General features: G+C 36.8%; 2 protein-coding genes across 6 annotated transcripts in view; one reads left to right on the forward strand and one right to left on the reverse strand.

The window, feature by feature from the left end:
* Nucleotides 1-208: 208 nt before the first annotated feature.
* Nucleotides 209-18,509, forward strand: Hpf1 (histone PARylation factor 1). Its single transcript, XM_026389727.2, has 8 exons — nucleotides 209-292; nucleotides 4,699-4,858; nucleotides 5,802-5,991; nucleotides 7,198-7,296; nucleotides 8,856-9,006; nucleotides 11,728-11,815; nucleotides 15,938-16,110; nucleotides 18,222-18,509. The coding sequence occupies exons 1-8, from the start codon at nucleotides 245-247 to the stop codon at nucleotides 18,351-18,353; spliced, it is 1,041 nt and encodes a 346-aa protein (XP_026245512.1). The 5' UTR covers nucleotides 209-244; the 3' UTR covers nucleotides 18,354-18,509.
* Nucleotides 18,510-21,958: 3,449 nt separating this feature from the next.
* Clcn3 (chloride voltage-gated channel 3) overlaps nucleotides 21,959-25,737 on the reverse strand; it is an 83,231-nt gene continuing 79,452 nt past the window's right edge. For 2 of the 5 annotated variants that reach the window (XM_026389717.2, XM_026389718.2), the window contains one exon: nucleotides 21,962-25,277. In XM_026389717.2, coding sequence (XP_026245502.1) covers nucleotides 25,119-25,277 — 159 coding nt within the window. In that variant the 3' untranslated portion in view covers nucleotides 21,962-25,118. Of the gene's footprint in view, nucleotides 25,278-25,737 lie in introns of all 5 variants that reach the window. The other 3 variants (XM_026389719.2, XM_026389720.2, XR_003300881.2) reach the window with 2 other exon arrangements.

Here is a 25,737-nt window from a genome sequence, read left to right on the forward strand (position 1 = left end):
AGGGCACAGTGAACCCGGGCAGAGATCAAGCACCAATTGCCACCGCAGGGAAGGGGGCGGTGGGCGGGGCCGCGGCCCGCTGTGACTCTCAGGGGGCGGGGAATGGGCGGAGCCTTTGCTCTAAATTGGCGCTCCCGGGGCAGCGTGGGGATTCGGATTGGTGACTTTTGAACCCGGAAGCAGTCGGATGCCTTCGGTAGCAGCCGGAACTCGAGACCGCGGCCGCTGGCGCGGCAGAGGCAGAATGGTCGGCGGCGGCGGCAAGCGCAGGCCCGCCAGGGAGGGGCAGCAGGTACTTCCTGAAAGGCTAAGCGGGCTCTGCGGGGAGCTTTAGGTGTAGTCGGGACACCTGGGGGCAGCACCTTGCATTCGTCGGGTAACCATTGAGCGCCAGCTGTGTGCCCGGGAACAGCGGTTTGTCCAGGGCCGCTGTTTCCCGCCCTGCGGGGGATTGGACTGGGAAGTAGCCTTTACGTCTGCTGCCCGACTTTTCTCGGCTCAGTTCCTCGGGAAGCAGATTGAACCACCCAGCTGCGCTGCTCATTCATTCACGCAGCCACATTGATTGGAAACCGACGCCGTCCCATACCCTGTGCAGGACGCCGCGGGTTCAGGAGGAGCCCGGCGACCCCTGCCCCATGTAGAGCCCCCCAGCCTGGGAAGACCGGGCACAAGTGAATAAACATTTTACGGTAACCTTTTTTGTTTGAGATGATAATGCTGGAGAGTAGAAAGTGCTCTGGAAACACTGGAGGAGGATTTAACGAGTTCCAGGGGATTGCTCAAGAAGACTTAAGACAACTGGTGTTTGAAAAAGGTTCTTCAAGGCAGAGAAGAAAAGCAAAGAGTTCCTTTGACGTAAAAGTGTAGGGGATTGGGGGGCCCAAAGGAGCATTCTACCTGGCAGGATCCTGGGAGATGGGGAAGTAAGGAGGACTGATCATAAAGGCACTATTGAGGTCGGACAGAAAGTGTACGCATTCTCTTACACTTTTACACAGTTCCAGGAGTCGCATAAGCACTGCATTAGTAATAAGGGAATTAGGAAAGAAGTGTCATTGTGATATTGAAAGTTTTACAAAAATTTCTCTGGCTGTATTAAACTGGATAGGGTGTGGCATTGTTTGAAAGCTTAATTGTTGAGAGGGCTATGGTTACAGGCATTCTTCTCGTTGAGGCATGCGTTCTAGGAACACCTGGGTGAGAGTGAAGTCTGAAGAGAACAGCTGTCTCAAATTTTTAGTCGTTAAGGACTTGGAGATGCTGAACTAGTGTGTGAGTCTTTGAAACTGCAGTGAAAAGCTGGTTTGGTTTAATCAAAAAAATAAAATGCCAGGGGCTGGGGTTGTAGGGTAGAGCGTTTGCTTACCATGGGCCAGGCCCTGGGTTCCATCTTTAGCACCACATAAAAATAAAATAGTTGTTGTGTCCAACTACTACTAAAAAATTAGTATTAAAAAATGCATTTAAAAATAAATAAAATACCAAAGGTGAAGATGATCCTGTAGAGACTATCAATAGCTAACAATAATAGCTAGTTAAGATTGTTCTTATTTTTAAATATAATTTATTCCTCATAACAATCCTGTGATACAGGTACTTTATAGTCCTTAATTATAGATGAGAGAACAAGGCACTGAGAAGTTAAGTAACTTGCCCAGGGGGACAGCTGGAAACCAGTGGAGTCAAGTCTGGATAAACCCAGACAAACTAACCATTATGCAAAATTGCCTTTCTGCAATGCACATTAAGGCTTTTCTAACATCTTAAGTTTGAGCCAAAGACAGTTACAAAAACAAGAGATGACCAGTCAGGACTTCATATATTTCTGTGTGGTGTTTTTTTGTTGTTGTTTTGTTTTAAGAGAATTTTTAAATATTTTTTTAGTTGTTGGACACAACATATTTTTTAATTTTTATGTGGTGCTGAAGATCAAACCCAGGGCCCCACACATGCCAGGTGAGGGCGCTACTGCTTGGGCCACATCTCCAGCCCTCTACTATTTTTTATTTGTAGTTGCAGAAGCAATATGTTGAGGTAGTTAAGAATCTGTTCTGGAGCCATGTTTAAACCTGGGGTTAAATCTCTGCTCTTCAACCTTCTAGTTAGGGATATAGGGAAAGTTACATAACCTCAATGTCCTTGTCTGCAAAGTGGATGCTAGTATTAGCTCATAAGCTAGTGAAGATTAAATGAGATAATCCGTAGAAAGTGCTTAGAATGGTGGTAAGACACAAGTACACAATAAATATTCCTTGTTTTTATAATTCTTACTATAAATGGTTCTTATTGTTGACTTATTGTTTGATTCCTATTTCAATACTTTTGTTCAAATTAATATTTTAATGACCTTGGATTGATGCATTATAAGTCTGGCTGTAATAAACTTATTGGTCGATTTCTGATCCTCTTTTACCTTGTCTATTTAATACAACAACTGTAAACCCACTGCCCACCCCAAGAACTCAAACACAGACAGTAGCTCCACATCTACATGTGTTCCTCCCCTAGCCTTCCTGCCTAACTTCTTATAGTCCCTAATCAGTGTAGATAGCATTCTGAACTTTGTTTCCCCTTGCCTTTGTTCTACAGTTTATCACCTGTGAACATGTATATAAACAATGTTTTTTTTAGTTTATGAACATCATAAAAAGGCTGTCATGCTGCATATAAAATTTTTGCTACTGGGTTTGAACCTAGGGACTTAAAAATGCTAAACAAATGCCATACCACTGAGCAGTGACCCAGTCCTTTTTATTTTTTATTTTGAGACTGTGTCCCACTAAGTTGCTAAGCTGACCCTAAACTTGCAGTCCTCCTGCCTCAGTCTCCAGTAGCTAGGATTATAGACATGTACCACATACCAATGTCAAACTGCATATAATCTGGATGACTTTTTTCTTCATTAAATTCTATATTAAGATAGGTCTATATTGCCATTTAACTGTATTTCCTTTTCAGTAAGTATAACATTCCATTGTTTGAAAAATATTAACCGCCCATTCTGTCAATAGGCATTTCATTTGTTCTGGTTTCTTGGTGGAACAGTGCCATCCTGAGCATTGTATCATTTAATTTATAAACATGTTATAGACTGATACATAAAATAACATCAGTAAACTTGAGTCTATGGGAAAGTAAAAGAATATAAATATGTGAAACATCTAGGTCAGAATTCTCAATTGTAGCACTATTTACATTTGTATCCAGATAAAATATTTGCTGAGGGGATCTATCCTGTGCATTGTAGAATTTGAGCATCATCTATGGCCTCTTATCTCATTAGATGCCACTAGAACCCTGCCCCCTATTTTATGGCAACCAAAACTTTGCCAGACATTGTTAAATGTCCTTTGGGAAGGTGTGGGGTCAGGGGAAGGATGGTTCCTATTTGGAAACCACTAATTAGGTAGAAAAAAAGAATAAAATGGGAAGAACTTAATTCACAAAGAAAGGGTTTAGGTTCCTGTAAAGAAAAACAGTTGCTACTTAGAAAACTAGAGAGAGATCTTTCAACTAATTATACTGTCTGCAGAAACTTACCAGATATCCATCTGGCTTTGTAAAATCTAGCCTATTCACATTTCAGAGGCACTAGAGAGAGGTTTTATAACCTACTTCTGACATTAAAAGGCCTTTTCTGAAATAATTGGATTTGGGGCCCAGAGTTTAGCACTATTCTTCTAATTTTGTTAGAGACTATTGATGCTTAACCTTGTTTCTAACCTCTTTATTTGGAATGTCAGAAAGGAGAAAATCATTCGAAAATGGAAGGCTCGGTAATGCTTGTAGTAAATAACCCTGAAGAAACTCTGGTTGCACTTTGCTCAAGAAACAGCTTTTTAACTGATTAACTTCCTATATTCAGTTATTTACAGTTATCTATGATAATTTGCTTTTGATATGATTTTTTTTTTTCCTGGTACCAGAGAATGAAACCAGGGACTGGGGTATTTAACCACTGAGCCACATCCTCAGCTCTTTTTTATTTTTTGAGATAGGGTCATGCAAAGTTGCCTAGGGTGTCACTAAGTTGTTGAGGCCAGTCTTGAACTTGCAGTCCTCCTGGCTTAGCTCCTGAGTCACTGGGATTACAGGCATGTGCCATCATGCCCAGCAGTGATTAGTGGCTTTTTAAACAAAATGCATGATCATATCTTGATAACCAAATAAAAGCAAAACCTGCCTTGCCTTTATTTCCTTTTTTTCTGCTTTTTATTCTTTTTTAAATTTTTTTTTTACTTTTTTGTTTTCTGTTTCCGTTATCTTAGAGAAATGTACTTAAAGACTTGCTATGTGGATTCCTCTTGACCACCATATAAATGTTTCATTTTTCTTGGTCCAAAAGAATTCCCAGGCCTTTACTCAGAATTAACACTTAAAAGAGTGTTTAGCTATGAGTAGAGGTACACACCTGTGAATCAGGAGGCTAAGGCAGGAGGATCATAAGTTTAAGGCTAGCCGGAGCAACTTTGCAAGATTCTGTGTCAAATAAACCAAAAAAAAAAAAAAAAAAAAGAGCTGGGGATGTAGCTCAGTTATGTAGAGCATCCCTAGGTTCAATCCCAGTACAAAAAAAAAGTGTTTAAAAGCACAAATACACACAGAGATGGGTGAATAAGAATAAGCAATGGTGTTATGCAAGGAAAATTGCTGAAATTGCTTTTGGAGAACAAAGTTGTATATGCCAATTTTCAGTGTGAAAAGGCAGTTGATGTGAAGAAGAGTAAATCCTGTGAAGCTGATGTCTCCAGTGACCTTCGCAAAGAAGTAGAAAATCATTATAAGCTTTCCCTACCTGAAGATTTCTATCACTTCTGGAAGTTTTGTGAAGAACTTGATCCTGAAAAGCCAGCTGGTGAGTTGCTCCAGAAATATTCTGCTTCTCCAAATGAAAAAGATAATAGGAACATGGACCAAGGATACAAGTAGTTCATAGAAAGAAAAAAAAAAAAGAACATCTTCAATGTTTCCAGGCTTTTAGTCACTTTGTTACCTCTCTTGCATCCCTGTGTCCTTGTGTAACTGGATCCTGCCTGGAGGAGTGCTTACCTTCTCTTAGAGAAATAGCAAGGGCCCATCTGAGTTAAAAGTTGCATCTTTGCATAGATTTCATGACTGTGGTTTTATTTAGCACTGTACCTCAGTGGTCTGTGAATGGAGAAAGAATGGAATCATGGAAGATTAGGATTGGCCAAATAGACTATCAGAGAGTCAAGGGAATCTGAAGTGATAATTAACTGAAATAAAGAGGAAAAAACGTATTGTCATTTTTAAAAAAAACTAGTTGTATGTGGACATAATACCTTTATTTTATTTATTCATTTTGTGTGGTGCTGAGTATCGAACCCAGGGCCTCAGACACATGAGGCAAGCATTCCACTACTGAACTGCAGCCCCAGCCTCTGTTTTATCATTCTTAATCCACACTTTTTTGCTATCTGTTGTCTGTCCCTTAATTGATGTATCTAAGGTTGACAGCAGTGTAGTAAGGAGTAAGGTGAGTGTTTCTGGCTCTATTTTGCCTATAGCAGTTCAAAAGTCTTACTTTGGTTGAAATAAGAATGCTTGAAGTATCAATCTGATTGTTAGTGAATTTAAGAGGAAATCTTAAAAAATCCTAAATGTTAACACTTGATTTCTTTTCCATGGGAATTTTTACAAGTAACATCTTCACATATGAAGTTTTTTGTTTGTTTGTATTTTATTTTTAGAAGCTCTTTAAAGTAGTAATTACTTAGAAGTAGTTTGTTAATAAAAGGGCAGTATTTCCTGTTTGCCTAAATTTATTTTCTCTGTAGATTCACTTTCCACAAGTCTTGGACTTCGATTAGTGGGTCCGTATGATATTCTGGCTGGAAAACATAAAATGAAGAAAAAATCATTAGGTTTGAACTTTAATCTTCACTGGAGGTTTTACTATGATCCTCCTGAGTTCCAGACCATTATTATTGGCGATAATAAAACTCAGTACCACATGGGGTATTTCAGGTAAAGGATCTTTTCTTTTTCTCCTCTAAAATGTGGCTACTAATGTTCTTATATGCCTCTCATATAATTTGTTATTTTGTTTAATGAAAATATTGCTTAATCTTGGGCTGAGGGTGTAGTTCAGTGAGTGTAAATAGACATTCACTGGCATTACCAATGTGAAAGACCATTTTCCCCTTGTTGGTGATGACATGAACCATCTGTTATTCTTGATGTTTTAACCTACTATAGGATAGTGACTCTTCAGGCTGAAACTCACTGATTTTTTTTTTTTTTCCTTTGTAGGTATAAACCTGTTTTCCCTTGGGGGTTCAGAAACGTTCCTTTAGCTAAAGATAGATATTTTAGAACAGCTGTTTTGATTTAGGTAAGCCAGGTGCTTCCAAGGGACACAGTAGCAGTTGGTAGTTTAGAGTGGGCTCTAGAGTTGAAAAGACTGGTCCTTCTATGTGAGTCATTAGTGACTATGGTTTTTCTGTGACTCGGTTTCCTCCCTGAGGAAATAATGGCAATAATAATTGTATGTACTTGATAGGAATATTAGGAGGATTAAATGAATATATGCAGATGCTTAGAATGTTAAGAAATAAAATTAGTTTGAGGTGGAAAATACCTTGTTCACCTGTACCAGTAGAGATTCTTTAGAGATTTAGTATGATAGAGGAAAAGATAAAATGAACCCAGGAAGAAGTATTGTACAGAAGAATGCTCATGGGGCTAGAAATTGGGTTGTTTAGATTCTGTTTCTGACTTTGACATTAATTTGCTAGGCCCTAGTACAAGTAACCTAACCTCTCTGTGTTGGTTTCCTCAATTTTAAAATAAAACAGTTTGATTACATACTTGAATAAGATCATGTCATTTCTATTGTCTTATAATCTTCTATCCTGTTTTTTTAGTTTTTCACCATTTTTAACAGCTTTTAAAATCAATGATTATGTATATTTTGTGTATAATTTTTCCTATTTCTTTTGACAGGCCTTATTCCCCCTTTCTTTGTGTTTGGGTATAAAAGTAGGTACTAAAAATCTTAATTTTAGATTCTGTTGTATAAATAAGGTTCATCATAGATATTCCTAAGAAACTGAGAGTTAAAACCTAGCAAATTTGTTTTAGTTTTACAGGCATAAATTGTTACTTTTAAATTCTAGTTGACTGATAATATACATTATGGGCAGCTAAATTTTTGATCTTTTGTTAAAACAGGGATTCTCCTGATGAACTGCCTGTATATGTTGGTATAAATGAAGCAAAGAAAAATTGTACAATTGTTCAAAATGGAGATAATGTGTTTGCTGCAGTCAAGTAAGAAAATGTTCTATTTCAATTCTTCTATTTACAATTAAATATCTGTTAGCACATTTACAGTCTATTGCAAAGGGGAATTATGGTAATCCAAAAGATGTAGATTTCTAGAGAGCATTTTCATGACTTTTGTAGATAATCTTGGATTATCTCGACAAAACGTGTGTCATATATCTAGTTATTTTATTTAATGAAAATATTGGTTAATCTTTGGCTGAGGATATAGCTCAGTGTTAGAACATTTGCCTAACATGATCAGGATCCTGGGCTCAATCCCCAGCACCACACTGACCAAAAAAAAAAAAAAAAATAACAATATAAAGAAGCAGACTGTTGGAAAGTACATTTGAAGCTGAGACAATGTTTCACTAATAAGTATAAAGATACTTATAATAATGTGGTAAAGAGCCTTGATGCCTGCATAAGAACTTACTAGAAAGATTAGAAAGGAAAGTGTTTTAGGCAAGGGAGCAGTAATTCCATATGAATGTGGGAAATATGTGGGCCAGAGAAACTTGAAGGCTCTATATGCCATGCCAGAGAGCTTGGGAAGGACTGAAGATTGATTAACTTATAGTTAATATGAATATATTCTCTAGGTATATAGCTGATGATTATTGAAGGTAAGGTTTAGTATAACTATGTGTGTTGGAATCAGGAAGCACTGGTTTGGGTGTTTTGGGTTTCTATGGCACTTTAATCAACACCATTAATAGCTCTCCAAACTGGGGTAAGTTGATTATCCTTTATGTTTCAGTTTCCTGATATGTAAAAAGGAGTGAAGAATAGCACCCACTATAAATTTTCTAAGACTTTTGTAATTCTCAACTCATGGCAGTGTTACAGTGGACATTATAAACTCTTAAAAGTAGGTAGCAAATAGAAGTGTTTCTTCCTGGGGCCTAGCACTGGCTACAAAGGAAGGGGATCAACATGTGTGTTCAGCTGCCACTCCAGCTCTTCCTTTTACTCTTGATCTTCTATACTGCTGATAAAAATCTTAACCTGCTTATGATAAATATAAAATTATTTTGGGCATTAACAGTCTTTTAAAAAACTGCTTTGGACTATGCTTTTGTATAAGCTTTCCTTCTATATTTTCTAAATTTGTCTTAACAGATTTGAAGTGAACATTTAAAAAAATCTGTTTACCCTAAGTATTATAACAGTGTCCTCTGGCTCTTTAAAAATAAAAAATCCTTTTTGGTATTTACGTACTACTTTGACGTCTTATACCAGACTTCTCCAAAGCAGCATGCTGTGTCTTAATATTCAAGCAATGCTTAAGACTTGACTTAATCTCAGCTTTTTAAATAGCTCTTACTTCTCTATAATTAAGAAATACTACAAACTTGAATCATATTTGCTATTTCTGTGACTGGCAACTTTTTATTAATATTACTTTTCCCTTGTTTGAGGAAAACTATTAGGAATTTCGAGAGAACCATTGGTAATGATTCTGAAGACTTTCTTGCATGGAATTTGGTGTTTTTATCTTAGCTTCTTTGTACTTAGTACAGTGATCAGCAATATAATGTGGGCTTTTACTTCTTTTCCAGATTATTTTTGATGAAAAAACTTAAAGAAGTAACAGACAAAAAGAAAGCTAGTCTGTTGAAAAACGTAGATGAAAAACTCACAGAAGCAGCCAGAAAACTGGGGTACTCACTTGAACAGAGAACCCTGAAGATGAAACAGAGAGATAAGAAAGTATGATTTCAATGTGTTGATCTGACTGCTATGTTGTTTAGCAGATATTTCCCTACCTGCACTTTCTCTTCTCTAGCCCTATCCTAAAAATGTTGGAAGCCATTTTTCAGGGACTCCCTGGGTGGCCTCCAGATACCTCCAGGAGGATAGTAGTGGGGCAGCAGTCACATGACTCCTGTAGGTTGCTACACAGGCTAAGTCACTTAACTTGTGCCAGTTAACTTTACTACTCTTTTAATCTTGTTATATCAGTTGATCCTTTGTTAAAGTTAAGTGAAAGCAGCTTTGTATGTATTAATATTTATTTAAATTTCTTTTTCTAATGGCTAAGATGTGTTGCTTAGTGCCAGGTTTTGTTTTATTTTTGGAAGGGGCTAGTTTTGCAAAGATAGGCTTTAGAGTGACTTGGGTAAGGACCTTGAAGATAGTTCTGTTTTGAAAGACAGTGTGTAGAGGGGGATTTGTTCATTCTCTCCAGTTAACATGTATTAAACATGTATTATTAAAGTCCTTCCTCTTTCCCATCAACATTTATTTTTGTATCACCTAATGCCTGCAGTGTTGAGTAAAGTATTTGCAAAGAAGCAAGCACTTCTGAGTTGTGGATCCTTTTGGTTTTTTAATCGTAAATTTCAGGGTAAGTTTACAGATAAGCTAACAGAATTTTGCTTTGCTGTAAAAAGATTCTTCTTACAACCTCTGAGGAGGAAAGATATTTGTCAAGCAATTGTCTTTATTTTGTGACTCTGCCTAACTTGGCCATTTTTCTATCAAGGTTAGAATTATTCTTATTCTTGTGTTTTGAGTGTTAGTCTTTTCCTTTAAAGGCTTTATAGTTTTAGAGACAGTAATTTTATTTTTTCTTGGTATTGGGGATTGAACCACATCCTTTTTATATTTTGTTTTGAGACAGGGTCTCAACTAAGTTGCTTAGAACCTTGCTAAGTTGCTGAGGCTGGCTGAAGCTGGCTTTGAACTCGGGATCCTCCGGCCTCTTGAGTCACTGGGATTACAGGCATGCATCACTGTGCCCAACTATGAATTTTATCATTATATGTTTTGCAGTTATTTTCCATCAGTTAATTTGTCTAAATTGTTTTCTTGATTTTTTTTCCTACTTGATTTGTTTAAATATTGTTAGCTCTTTTCCTTCTCCAACACAGAATTAGAAAAAAAATATTTGCCTTTCAGTAGTTTACTTATAGGTTTGTTTTTATATTAATCCTAAAATCCATCTGTAATTTTTTGGGGGTATAAAGATACAAGGCTATAACTTTGTTTTATCCCAAATAGTGAGTAGTTGTCTGTAAACTTCCTTTGCAAAATCTATCCTTTTTGTGGCTTAATAAAAGATAATGAGGACATTGTGTTTTAGGATGTTTGTGTGTGTGTGTGTGTGTGGCGTGGGGGGGGGCTACTGGGGATTGAACTCGGCGGTGCTTTATCACTGAGCTACATCCTATAATCCTTGGTTTGTTATTGTTTTTGATTTTTTTTTTTTGTTGTTTTGAGACAAGATCTTACTAAGTTATGCACGCTGGCCTGGGACTTGGAATCTTCTTGCCTCAGATTCCTGAGTGGCTGGATTATAGACTGTGCCCAGCAATAAAAGATAAAGAAGCAAGAATGGACATGTGTGAATTAAATAATATAATGTACAGAGACATAAGTGAGAAAATTTTAAAATGAGAGTTTGTTTGCTGGTATCATGGTATACATTTGTAATCCCAGCTACCAGGAAACTGAGGCAGGATAATGGCAAGTTCAAGGCTAGCCTGGACAACTCGCCAAGACTGTCTCAAAATAAAACAAAGCAGAAAGGAATGGGGAATATAGGTTCATGGTAGAGTGCTTCCTAGCATGCACGAAGCCCTGAGTTTGATCCCAGTACTGCCCCCCCCCCCCCCCCCCCGCCAAAAAAAGTTTACTTTTGAAATGTGCCCTTCTTCTGTCTTGGTAGCTCTCACTGGACTGCACAAAGAAGTAGACTATTGAAGCAGATCTTTTATTAAAAGAATAACCTAAAAATAACTCCACTGGTGTGAATAAGAGGAAGGATGTTGATTGGAAGAATTATGATGGTGGTAGTCCTAGTCGGGCCTTTTTTATCTATGATAATTACCACTTAATAAAAGCAAAGATTATATGATTTGCCTGCAAAGGGCACCACATAATTAAAAACTGCCCTACTTTGGGGAAGTTTGTCAACAGGCCTGAATTTTCCAGGTAAAAATAGGGAGTGATTTTGGCAGGATAAATGAGAGAAATGCTGTCCTCTACTTCTCACTAAAAGAACCCTGTTCCTTCTGTCTTCTTTTTAAACCCTGGTTTTTATGCTTTGTACCTGGAAGATGCATTGACCTCAGGGAAAAACCCATGTTCTGACCTGCCTCCTGTAATAGGAAGTACTTAGATTCCTTCCTAATGGATCAAATACAGACTTAAAAAATGACTAGCACAATTAATAAAAGCCATTTATATCATTCTTTTATAATTACTTACAATTATAAAAACAAGTATTTGACTTCTAGCTAATTTTAAAGGAGAGAATATCGAATTTTCACCAGAGTCCAAATTTTCTGAAATTAAGTATCATGGAATGTTATGTTTAAACAAATATATTCAGAGTTTGTGTGCTTATTTTAGGTTTTTCTCTTATTCCTTTTTGTTTGGTCTGTTTGCCGTGATTTAATTTCATGTTTATCTCTTTCTTTAATTTAGGTCGTGACAAAGACCTTTCACAGTGCAGGTTTGGTTGTTCCAGTAGATAAAAATGATGTTGGGTACAGAGAGCTCCCTGAAACAGATGGTAATATATTTTATACGTAAACGTGTGCAAATATGTTAATATATATGGAAGAAGGTTTTCCTTATATTTAGAAATAGGTAGTAATAAAGAGCAAACTTAGGTTTTAGTCATGCCTGAATTAAAACTGGGTTCATAGCAAATTATGTAGCCTCATTAAACCTTGTCTTTTTTATGTGCAAAGTGAGATTAATGGCACTCAGTTTATAGAGGTATTTGAGAAGTAAAAGATTATATAAAGTGTTAGCATACAGTGCTTGCCTCATAGTGCTGAGTATGCTAATTATGTTTAAGAATTTAAAGAATTTTAACCTGTCACGTAAATTACTTTTTCTGAGCTCTTTCATAACCTTTGACATTAAGTCAACTTACAAAATAGTGATTTTTGAAATAGTATTTTTATAGTTTTTTGTAAACGTTATAATCTTCATGTAAAACTATTTCGTTTTTATAAACCCAAGATCCTGAAATACTCATATATATATATATATGAAAGACACTTAGAAAATGAACTACTACACAAGATCTAATTATTGCAGTTGGAAAAAAAGAATTGAAATCATTTCTCAGCTCTTTTCTCTTCCCCTCTACTCACTTCTTATTGTGAGCATCCCTGTTGGTATTCTTTTATTTATCATCCTGTTGAAGAGAACTTAATAGGAAGTAAAAATTAGCACCTCCTCAAGGTGGAAACAAGTATTCTTGCCCAGCACACACATTTGACCATCCGTTTTTCAGAACAGAACTAATTAATATTGGTCATTCCAGTTTCTAGTATTGGTCCTGGGAGTTTGCATTTTAACCAGTTCTCTGGAGGACCTGTTCTCAGACTTTGAGATTGAGATGTCTTATAAGACAACTATTCATTTATAACTATTTTTTTCCTGTATTCCTACCACATTAGAGGAATTCATGAGGAAATAAAGGTGGCTAAGCTGTCCAGTACCATGGCTACTAGCCACCTGTGGCCACCAGCACGTCAAATGTGGCTGGTATGACTGAGAGAAGAATTTGTAATTTATTTTAATTTTAATGTAAATTTATAAGTTGAATCAGCATTATTAATTTTTATATTGAATGTATGTTGAAATACTATTTTAGAAATACTAGGTTAAATATCTTAATTTCACAGTTTTCTTTAATGTGGATACTAGAAAAACATCAGTTGTATAATTAGTCCGTTTTATATTTTAATTAGACAAGCTGATCTGTCCCATATCTCTCAATTGATCTCTGTTGGGGAAGGAGTATAGTACTTAGTTCCTGTCGTACAGTCTTTCTCTTGTACCCTAAGTGACCTTCTCTTCTGCCTTCCTGCTTACTAGTCCACCCACAGCTTTAAAAAGCATCATTACTATCTCATTTAGGCAAAGTTGAGAGTGTTTGTTATAGCGATAGCAGTCTGAAACTTTGGGGTAGTGGATTTTGAATCATGGCACCCTGGAATAAAGGCTGTTATCTTACCTTAGTTGTGGTCTTGAAGTTTTGTGTTCAATATTAAGCCTACTATTATAGGTTTTAAGTTCTTTTATAGCTTATTTTTGAATGGAAAGTAGTAGAAAGATGTAAAATTAAGAATCTAATATCTTCTTGTCTTGCCAAGTGTTGCCTGCCAAGAGGTATAATCGATTGGCAGTTTAATATGTGACAGGGATCAGCAAGTCAGTTAAACTTTTTGCTAGTTATTAACGATTCAAAATCCTCTTTGAAGCTTCCTACATTATTATTTTAACCTGAATTTTTTTAGCACTGGGGATTCAATTCAGGGGTACTCTACCACAGAACTACATTTTTTAAATTTTGAGACAATGTCTCCCTAAATTGCCAAGGCGGACCTTGAACTTTTGATCCCCCTGCCTCAGTCTTGCAAGTCTCTGGGATTACTAGTATGGACCACCACGCCCAGTTTATGGCACAATCTCAAATGTCATGATTCACTATATAAAATGCTATATACATAATATTATGTGATCTTCACATAACTCATCATTTTATTCCCATTTTCAAAAGGGAAATAGGTTCACAGTGTTTATTAGTAGTAGTAAATGAGGGAACTAGATCTCATACTTGTAGAGTTTATACAAAGTGAAAATAGTTGCTTAGACAGTTACCTGAATCTTAGACAAAACTACTGTGGCCTAGCTTAAGTATTCCAGTTGGTGTTAGTGACAGGCTACAATAGGAATTAAGTATTAGACCTCCAAAATTGTTAAATCAAGTGTTCTGAGTAGTAACATTTAAGCTTTCATTTTTGAGTCAGTATTCACAGAGAATTACAATAGAGCTTCTGTTAAATGAATTTCTGTAGAATGTTTTATCCTTATGTTGATAGTAAGCTGTCCTCATCTCTGTTCTTCAGTAGTTTTCTAGCTCAATAATTCTTGTAAGTTGCTTACTCTTTTCTAGCCCATGTGATTTGCCAGGGACAAAACCTGAAAATATAATACCAGAAATTGATAAACCTTAAAGTGTTTCCTAAAACAAACAGATCTTTACTTCCATAGCAACCCTGATTGATGGCCTGGCGCACTGTGGTGAGATAGATTCTAAGGGTCCTGATCAGTTAGCTATATTTTATGATTACAGGAAGGAACCACTTATTTTTTTATTCTTAAGAAAGGAGGGTTTTGAAGGAAGCTCATGCTTTTCCTTGAAATAATTGGCACCGATTTTTCCAAAGGAGGGAAAAAAAGATCATGAAACTTATTTAACTTTAAAAAGATTTGAAACCAATAAACATCACTATCATTTTTAGCTAGGAATATAGGTGATAAAGGTTATTTATCCAGTGTGATACTGGCTATCAAAGGTGGGAAAGGGAACAGAACATATTATGTCACCTCATAGAACAGCATGTATTCTGCATGGCCATCACAACTGAATCAAATAATATACACCAGGTTAAAAATCCTGGTATACCTTTACTGCTTTTGATAATCACCATATTTTTTAACTAGTATTATCAGAATATTGTGACTTTGACATATAACTTTAAATTATATGTCATTCTCAAGTGCATTTATTAATATTTGAACCATTTCTTGTATCACCTTGTCTACAAATGGTTTTTTTAGTAATCTGTTAAGACATAATTTGTCAAAAGTACTGCTGTTTGACAAAAGGAAGTCTAATTAGATATTTAGGATATTCAGTCTCATTTACATCCTGAGATCTGAGATAGATTGGCATTCAGAAAATTAAGAAAATGTTGAAAGCCAAATTAGAAATGTGAGGTCACTGTTTTTCCTTCTTATTAAAATTTTTCTTTTGTTACCTCAAATTACACTTTCACCATGGCTACACTTTTCCCATTTTGGTAAAGGCTTTAGTAAAGATGTAATTCTGCAATTTTTTTTGTCTTCTATATAGCTGTCACTTTGTTTTTTATTCAAAAATAATAATTCTTTTTAATAGGACAGGGCAGGAAAAAAAAAGTAACTTTATTTGTATTTTCTGTTTTTAATCCACCTCCTAACACAGTGCATGGTCTGGTCTGGAGCTTGGTAATCTTTCTGTCTAGGGCTCCACAGCAAATATTTTGCATTTTGTGAGCTACAGTCTCTGCTTCATATTCCTGTTTTGGTTTTTTGTTTTATTTTCCAACTACTTAAAAAGGCAAATTTAAACTAACTGCCTACAGTTTGAGGACAATTACAACTGAGATGAAGCTGGGCATATTGGTACATGCCTATAATCCCAGAGACCTGGAAGACTGAGGTAGGAGGATCGCCCCTCAAAATAAAAAAAAAAAATAAAAGCTGGGGAGGTAGCTCAGTGATATAGAATCCCTGAGTGCTGCCCAAAAATAAAAAAATAAAAAATAAAGATGAGCCAGGGTTGTTCAAAGCTTGTAGATTCCTAGACTACCCTCCTGAAAACTCATCTAAAGCTTATATAAAATCGGGATTAAAATTAACTCCATTGTGAAAGTCACACCTTGCCAAGACAAAAAGTCTTTTCTGCTAATCCATTTTTATGCTTGAACCCCAAGTAGAAAAACTATAAAATTTCCATTCTAAACTGAAGCAAGGCAAATTACTAAAGTCGCATCATTTTTACAGATGAAAATGTTTATGATCTTTATAATTGTATAGATGATTTCTTTATATCATTGATTTATTTTAGCTGACCTCAAGAGAATTTGCAAGACAATTGTTGAGGCTGCAAGTGATGAGGAGAGACTGAAAGCATTCGCTCCCATTCAGGAAATGATGACTTTTGTGCAGTTTGCCAATGATGAGTGTGATTATGGCATGGGGCTAGAGCTGGGAATGGACCTCTTTTGCTATGGTTCACACGTGAGTAAAACTCCACCTCCCACCCAGTACCACACACTCCTCTGTGCACATTTATATCCCCAAGTTCCAGCAGAGATAGGGTATGGATTCAGCATGTATTTCAAAGTGAACTTTTTGAAGTGATTTTTAAGCATGCATTCTGAAAGTAATTTTTTGAAATCTATTTTGTATTCTGGTGAAGGCAAATAACCAGGATGATTTCTTTCAGGTTAACATTACCTATCAGACATATTTTAGGGGAACACCATTTAGTTTGGTGTGTTAGTGTGCATATGAGAGCATATACATACATATACACCTTTCCTTTGGTTCCATTTCATTTCTGTTGTGGTGGGGTATCTGCTATCATACTTGAATTCTTAGGGTTTTTTTTGTTTGTTTTTTGGGGTTTTTTTTGGTGGTACTTGGGATTGAACATAGGGGTACTCCACCACTGAGCTACATCCCCAGCCTTTGTATTTTGAGACAGGGTCTTCCTGAGTTTCCCAGATTGGCCTCAAAAATTGCAATCCTCATGCCTCAGCCTCCAGAGTTTCTGGGATTATAGGCATGCACCATGCTGCTACTGTGCTGAACAACAAATGATTTTAACATACTTTTTAGGTTAAGATATGGGGGGTATCATTAATTATTAGATATTTGCTAATTAAATAAAAAAATACTTCACAGCTAAATCAGTGCTTACTCAGTTATTTGTCTCAAGGTTTTAAAAAGACAATAAGGTGTAGAAGCTCTTACATGCTTCTAGGGCTAAACTGGATTTAAATCATATCTTCCTAGGATGTGTAATATTGGGCAATTTTTTTCCAACATCTTTGTATCTAGTTATATATAACATGTGCATATACACTACACTTAGGCCATTTAGTTCTCATTTAACCTACTTTGTAACTAGTCAGAGGGGTAAAGCATCTTGCCTGTGTTCACATAAGCAGTCTGATTTCAAAATCGGCGTCTTAAGTCCATAATTCCTGAACTGTAATGTAAAGTTCTTATGAAGCACCTGGAGATACTGTTAAAATGCAAACTGATTCAGTAAATCTGGGATGAGACTGAGACTACACATTTCTGATAGGTGATGGTAATGCTCCTGCTTTACAGACCACATTTGAAGAGTAAGACTAAACCAATGGCTAACTTTAGCATACATCAGAATCATCTGGAGGACTGTTCATAGATTGGTACTCTCCATCCTTCCCCAAGTTTGACTGAGCTCTTGGGTGGGTCTTAAAAATTTGCATTTTACAAGTTACCAGGTGAAGTTGATGTCACTGGTCAGAAAGAGTGTATCCTGGGCACCCTGATAAAATCATATAATACTGCCTTTTCCCGCCTACCTCATATATGGTGGTTTTCAGGAAAATTCATGAAAATGTTTAACTACCAGAATGATACAGGCATTGACCAGGATAGTACTTAATCTGCCAGAAAGGACCTAGTCATAAATAAGTAGAGCAGCTGTAAGATGTGACTCAGCTAAATAGCACACTTTTAAGAGTAATATACAAATAATGAAAGGGTTTAGCACAGTACTTCTTGTGAAGTGCTAAATGTTTACAACTTATCAACAAAAGAATATAGCATTGCTAGTTTTTCTATTAGTATATATGTAAAAGCAGTACGATAAAATAATTCAGTAAACCTGACTATAACTCTTAACAGGGATGAAGTGGTTAATTGGTAGGGGTGGGAGAGAAGTTTGAGGATAAAGGGGAGAGTGATTTGTAACCCTGTATTTGGCATACCTATTCTTATAGAAGCTACAAAAGAAAATAAAGCTTAATATCTATCTAGACTGGTGGGAATACCCTGAAGAGAATGAAAGAGGACTTAGGGCATAACTGGGGATGAAAAATTTTGATAAAACCTAAGTGACTAGGGAAGCTTTAATTTTAACTTGTTTTTCTTCTGAATTTCCTTCAAGACGTGCTATTAGTCTTTTAGAGATACACAATTGCTTTGTGGGACAAAATACCAGTTGCCTGCCCCCAAATTCACTGTTCACTGGTTGAGCAGCTAGTTGTTCATTTTTGGAAGTAGGCTTTGTTAAACAGTGCTTTTTTTTGTATTGTCTGCTACTCTGCTTAATGTCATATTCTTTTATTTTTCAGTATTTTCATAAAGTAGCTGGCCAGCTTTTACCTCTTGCATATAATCTGTTGAAGAGGAATCTGTTTGCAGAAATTATTGAAGATCATCTGGCAAACAGAAGTAAAGAGAACGTAGACCAACTTGCAGGATGAATCCGTTTGCTTTGTTTGGTGTACAGTATTTTAAAACAGTATCAAACTTTGTTTTTAAGAAATACGGAAATAAATTGATGGAAAAAATTAACTAAAAATTTTTATAAGGCTCTTCTGACCTATTTTTTTTTCCACATGCAAATAAATGGCAGTCAGACTGACTAATTGGTGACACCCTGATTCTATTTTGGAAGACAACTAAAGTCATCTGAAGGTCACAGGAAGTCATTGTCTAATGTCTCTGGATGCCTAGACTCTCCTCCTCTTACGGGAAATTTAGTTTCAATACAGGTTGACCATCCCTCATCCAAAACTCTGAAATCTGAAAGTTCTTGAATGCTAACATGATGCTGAAAAGGTTTTGTATTTTGGAACATTTTGGTTTTGGGTTAGGATGCTTGAATGAAAGTTTTCTAAGTGTAGTGGTGGTGCATGCCTGTAATCCCAGCTGCTTGGGAGGCTGAGGGAGGAGGATAGCAAGTTCAAAGCCAGCCTCAGCAATTTAGTGAGGCCCTAAGCAACTCGGCAAGACCCTGTCTCAAAATAAAATATAAAACAGGGATGGGGATGTGGCTGAGCACCTCTGGTTTCAATCCCCAGTACCAAAAAAAAAGAAGTTTTATGCAAACATTACAAAATCTGAGACTTTGAAACCTGAAATACTTCTGGTTTTAATTATTTTATAGAAGAGATACTCAACCTGTATTTATTGCATGGGCAACTAAGAATTTGTTTCTTCTGGGCCTTGAGTTAATAACAGCTACAAGGATTGGGTTTTTGCGGGTCAGGAGGGTCACAAGTAAACTGACCAGGCAACTTGGGACATGGTAGCTCTCCTCTGGAGTACCTGGCCTCAGGCTTATTAAAACTACATTTTAACAATATCTCCATGACTCCTGTTCTCCCAACCAGTGATCCAGGTATCTCACTGTGAGACTGCAAGTTCTCTGTTAAAATCCAGACACCCTAGGCACCTAGAGGTAAGAAACAGTCTTTTATTTTTGATGGCCAGGTCTTTCCCTCTGAGAGTTGAAAGGCTCCTGGCTAGGGCAACACCTTAGTGGAACCTGAAGGCCAGGATTTCTTACTACAAAATTTCTGAACGCCTGGGCCTGTTGGAGTAAAAAAGACCTCTCTTTCCCTTCCTCTGCTATTATTAGTTGCTTATAAAGGGCACTTCCCTACCTCTCTTCTCTGTTCACTCTTTGTCTATGCTTTCATGAAACACTGATCCAACCTGGATTTAATAAAAAATCACTACCGGACTCAAGTTTACTTAATGTGAACTCTTAGGAGTTCAACAGTGGAGTTTCTACGTATACTTTTAAACATGTATGTGGAATAATATAACCAAGGAAAAATGAAATTTATAAAATGATCTGGAAGATAATATATATTACTTGGCAATGACACAAGACCAAGTTCAAACATTTACCTACTGGCTTAAGTGGGATTCCGTCCAGATTACTATTATCATAATTGGTACTGATCCAGATGACTCCTTTAATATGCTGACCACTCCATTCCTTGACTTACTCTTTCAATGACTTAGTAGACTAGGGCTTGACAAATACCTTGTCAGTACCAATAATGAAAACCTCCCTAATATCAATTCCAAGCATTCTACTATCTAAACATCATTTCCCATCTTTTTACTACTACCCCAGCAATTTTTCAACCTGACCATACCCCAAGATTTACTAATCTTTTCATTGTACCCAGTCCATTCTGCTTCCTTCTTCACACAGCATTTAGGGTCAATTCCCTGTCATCCTATCATTCACACCTACAGCCTCAACTCCACTTGAGTTATACATGTGTCTGTGTGTATCTGTTAGATGCCTAAGCCAAATGAGGAACTGCCCACTCCTTACCTGAATCTGCTCAATATCAAGGGGCTAGAGGGGGAAAAAAAAAAATGCCAGCTGATCCTATTTTAACCAAAGGTGGCCATGCTGGATGCTCGTTGATCCTGCTACTTTCTCAACTTTGCTTGGGCTTCCAATACTTCAGTTAATTTCAATGAGAAAGTAGGAGCCATCAGGAAAACTTCAATAAAATCTCAAGACCCATTCTATGCTGCCTTCCTACATTTCTGTGAATCTTGCTTCATGTTCTCTGTCCAAGAGCCTAGCCTCTCATTTGCTCAAGGACCTCTCTTGTAGATCATTAGTTTTTCCTCTCAAATATTCCCATAATTAGCAACAAAAGAAACTAAATTATCCTGCATCTTAAAATCTGATTTCTCTCAGGTCGTAAATTTTCTCTCCATTTCCACCAGCAGCTGCAACAAAAAGTTATAACAAAACCCTTTATAACATATACCTTTTCTGAAAACCTCACAGCAGTCTTTGATTCTTCTTTTAAACTCTGTCAAACCCAATCCAGAGAGAACATTGCTTGCCATCATCCCATGGTCTCTGCTGTGGTCCAAGTTATGAGGTATATTCACAGTGATCAACTTTCCGCCCTTATTTACTTCTATCAGTAACTCCTGAGGGTTGATGACTCCTTGGAATGACAGTTCACTTGGTTTAGATTACCATTCCTTCATGGCACCACTCCCCACCCTCCCTCACTGGTTCCTCTCTTGGCTGGCCCTCACTTCACCATATCTACACAGGAACACGTCAGTGTTCAGTCCTGGGACCTCTATCCACACTTAAATCCTTGTAATCTCTTACTATCTATCTATGGAAGGTGAATCCTCTGTCTAGCTTTCAGACTGGAACTTTCTTCTGAATTTCATCATTTATATACTAGTGCCTTCATTGACCCCCCACTTGGAAGTCTAAAAGGCATTTCATATTTCACCTGGATTATTCCAGGAGCCTTCTAATTAGTTTTCCTGCTTCCATCCCTTCCTTCTTATAGACTACTCCCAAGAACAGTCAGAGAATTTTGTCAAATTACATCACTTCTGCCTCAATGGCTTCTCATTTTATTTAGATCGAAAGTCAAGTTCCTATGCCCCCTACCTCTCCTTATCACCCCTTTCCCTTCTTCCTTACTCCAACCACAGTTACCAAAAGTTGATGTTTCTGTAAACTGGCAGGCATATTTGCCTCACAATGTTGGTATGTAATATTTCTCTTCTTGGATCACTTTTTTCAGATGCCATCCCCTTGCTTTCTTTTAGGTTTATGCTCAAATGTTACCTTATCCTTGAGGCCCTTGCCTGATCACCCTTATAAAAGCAGATTACCTGCATTCAAACATGCACATACCTTTTCTCCATTAGAAAAACTGTTAGGATGGGAATTTTTGCCTAATTTTGTTCACCTATAATAATGTCTGACGTAGGAATCATTTTGTTTTAGGTTGATGAACTAATAGTATTCATCACCATCTGACATACTATATATTTCTTTTCCTACTGGAATGTAAATTTCAAGAGTACAGAATTCTGCCTGGAACACATTAAATTCAATAAACAAAGAATGAACACATAAGTGAATAACAAAAGATCAACCCTGGACTCTTGGTGTTTTCTTTTGTACTAAAAAATTTAATATATTAGAAGACTACTGACATTTCATTCAATTGTTTCTTACCACTCCCTTTTAAAACCTATTGGAAAATTTCCAAGGTAACGTTTTTAGAGCATGTAAATTATTTTACTTGTTTTCTCTTCATGCATATAGCATAATTTTTCTTAAATAATGACATTTTTGAAAGTGAACTGAAATGAAACCTTTCTGCAGAACTGCAACTTTTGCTCACAATTGGGGCTGCAAGCCTATTGCTAGTAGCATGTGCTCCTGCTCTTCAGGCCAGCATCTGCCCTTATCCAGCTCCTCGCTTACAACGCACAAGAAATGGCTTTGCAACCTCAGAGAAGTGCTGAGGCTCCCTGTGCCAGTCATACTGGCCTACATGGCATGGGGTGGCAGTACAGAGGGAGGGCTGTCACAGGTGTAATCAAAGGCGAAACCACACATTGTCATAGAGATTTTAATAGATTTTCTGATTAACTCATCACAGTAATCATTTCTACTGTAATGATATGCAGCTTTACTACACTAGTATAAATAAAAACAGATAAATACAGCTCTAGGCAACATCACAGATTAACAAACTAAGCATTCTTCATGAACCAAAACTGAAAACAATTATTAATTAAGAAGAGATGCTGACACCCTTGCCCATTCTCATCATACCTTCTCAAAAAGGGTACTCAAATAAGGCGCTATGCTCATATTGGTCAATTAATTTGCCAATTAGCTAGGCACATGTATTTCATGGTCTCCACTATTTCATCGTTTGGTTGAAAAGCAGACAAACCTCAATGAATCAAAAATAAAAGTGGAACAGATAATACCAAAGAAAACCACTGAATGCATTAAAAGCACAGCACTTTTCCTATATTTCAGCAGGAACACACACCAGAGAAAGAATATACCAAAGAAAATTTATGCTTCAATGTGCACCCTGAAATCTCAGTCTCTGAAGCAAGATGGGCAATGAAAGCAGGACCTGAAATCAAAAAGGGAAATGTGGAAAATAAAATCCATAAGCAGTTTAATGTACAACGACTATCTAAAAAACAAAAACAAAAAAACTGGTTTCTCCTTTGAAGGCTTGTAACTCATGACAAGCAATTAAGTCATCCATTAGCCATGCAGAGGAGTCCATACTCTAGCAGTGCCGTCCACACTGCAAATACACTTGAGACCAGTTGAAGACATACAGAACTATCATTCAGAAATGACTTCACTCTGGAGAGCTAAAAAAACTCTGAAGGGGCTATGAATAAAATTTGGAAGTCTGCCAAAGAAAGGAAATAATGAAGACAAAATACTAATTTTTGGCAGATAGCACAGCTAACAGTGTTTCATGGAATTCCTAAAATTTTGCTCAACTTTCAATCATCATTCTAATATGGCTTCATGATCTTTTAAGTCTTCAAGATCGTACAGATTTTAGTGATCTTACAGATCCTACAGGTATATTATTACTAAGAACTAGGAAGTGAAGAATCACTTTCAAAATGTAAAATGGCTCATTGCCGGTTGTTTCAGAAAATGTCTGTCTGCAAAAATTCACTTGCCTATCAAAAATGCATAATCATGTGATATTTAGGCTAGTCCTCTGAGTAAACTGCCTTTGCCAATAGTAAATTAAGACCATAATTAAAACAGACATTTCCAAAACCAAAAATTCCAAGCATACTCCAGTACATTTTAACTCAGCCTGCCAAATTGTGCACTGTGACTATTCCAACCATCATTGAATACTTCAAATATGGATGTGACCAACCCAAAGATTCAAAGGTTATGCTCAGATTCAAATTTTCACTGCTACCTTTGAAACTTTATTGTTTTCATCTTGGGGTTTGATTACCTCAAAAAGGCTAATTAACACTTTTGTTTTTAATCTACTAAGTAATTTGTAGTGTTTTTAACTTTCTAGTTTTTGGGTCAAAATGGACAGGTCAGAAGACATAATTCAAGAGATGGCAGTGGAAGATCAGAAAAAGGTTTATGTACGCACTGGATCACAGAGAAGTAACCACACCTCTTTTTAACCCTTGCTCCCATTGTAAACTTTGTTCATATATCCATATTTGTAAGTCTGAATTAGTCTATAAAAATCACATTAAAAAGGTAAAATTATTTAAGTGCGATATTAACTGATCTGTATTTTATAAATTTTAATCCATAAAAATATAAATAAGAATGGTAAATTTTTAAGAAAAGAAATATACATTTAGTGCAAGTTATGAATTACATTTCATCTTCAGTGTCAGCAGTGAAATATCTCAAGGAAAGAAAAGAATCACTGATCTAATTTCAAGAAAAAAAATCCAGTGTTTTAACATGCAATTAATTCCAGTTACAGCTAAACAGAATACTTCCTCCTCTTTACTGTCAAAGCAGCAGCATTTTGTTTAATTATGCTGAACAGCACTTGTATATTATAGAAGTAGTTTTAGAAATAGAAAATTTGCATAAGACCAGGTCACATTATCCATAAAGTCTGAGAGGAAAAAAAATAAAACAAAACTGTTTATCCTTTAAAGTCAAGTTTCACTCTTTTTGATTCTGAACCACACAGCACACAAGCCAGGAGATTTCGTTCATGCTTCATCTGAGATTTACCTGTCTGGCAGCCTTTGGTGTGGTGTGTGGGCACTGCTCCAAGCCTTTAGTGATGGTACAAACTACATGGTAATGGCACAAGAAACACTCCCTTCTTGTGATGAAACCTCAGTAAAATCACAGTACATCTCAATATGAGAAAGGACTGCTTCAAAAGGTACACCAATTTAAAGAGGCTTTGTTACAGCTCGGGAGAGAGAGAGAAAGAAGAAATAAAAGGTCTTCTGGAATGTAGAAAGGTAATGCTTAGTTATACGACTCATGAATGAAACAGAACAGTTCTGATAAAAAAAGGGCAAGACCTCGCAGTCTTACAGATGGCTCAATTCAAAGTAATCCCTCGAGGAACAGGGACCAATAGCATGTCTTTGTAACGCTGGAATAATAGGCCAGGTGCTCCAGGGCTCTGGTGGTGTCTCCTTGAGGCTCCAGCCTGCACTATCACAGCACGTCCTCAGCTGAATGCATCCAGTGCAGAACAACAGGAGATGGATGCTGCCCTCCAGGTAGACAGTGGAACCTCACTCCTTTCCTTCTCTCTCTCCTCTCCCTCCCCTGACAATTCCTCCTTTCCACCAGCATTATTTGCAAACCATGTTGCACAAGCCGGCTTTTATATTTCCTTTTTTTTAAAGGAGAAAAAAAAGTGGACGACTCCCTCAGGTTAAAGAGTTGTGCTATTCAACAAATGAACTTCCTCTTCTGTTTCCTCTCTCTCCTCATCTATGGGATTCAGTTGAACATTATTGAAGCGGGGTCTTGGTTTGCCGTCTGGGCCATATGACGGAGGATATCTTTTTTTGTTATAATGCCAAGGAGGCGCCTGAAAGGAATAAACAGAAAAGTGCTATTAAAATAAAAGGGAAAAAGAAAAACAGAAGCTAAGTCTATACTTAAATCCTTTTTGTTGACAGGAATAAAGCAAAGCAAGCAGCCTGATTTTGTGTTTTCCAAAGTATTTTACTGATAAAGATGATAAAATTATTCAGCAACCATCCTTTGATATCAAAAGTATTATGGCCACTCATAGTGAGGTCCTTTCCACTGAGACTCTGAGGACTGGACGCCTCTTTGAAGCACAGCTATTCTGATTAATGTATGCCAACAAAAAAGTAATAAAAAAATAGGTGTAGGAAAGGGAAATGATACTGATCCCATCTGAGAAGGAAAATTCATTCCCATCACATCAAGAAAGCAATAAAAAAAAGCCCAAACCCCTTCAGTACTTCCATAATTTTGTTTAACTAAAATGAACCAATTTTAAAGAAATAATTCAAGGATTG

Source organism: Urocitellus parryii, chromosome 14 (genome assembly GCF_045843805.1).
Source record: "Urocitellus parryii isolate mUroPar1 chromosome 14, mUroPar1.hap1, whole genome shotgun sequence".
NCBI lineage: Eukaryota > Metazoa > Chordata > Mammalia > Rodentia > Sciuridae > Urocitellus > Urocitellus parryii.

Coding starts and splice junctions, on each gene's coding strand:
- Hpf1 (XM_026389727.2), top strand. CDS start 245: ATGGTCGGCGGCGGCGGCAAGCGCAGGCCCGCCAGGGAGGGGCAGCAG. Junction 7,297..8,855: donor AATGTGTTTGCTGCAGTCAA/GTAAGAAAATGT, acceptor CTTCTTTTCCAG/ATTATTTTTGATGAAAAAAC. Junction 16,111..18,221: donor TCTTTTGCTATGGTTCACAC/GTGAGTAAAACT, acceptor TTTATTTTTCAG/TATTTTCATAAAGTAGCTGG.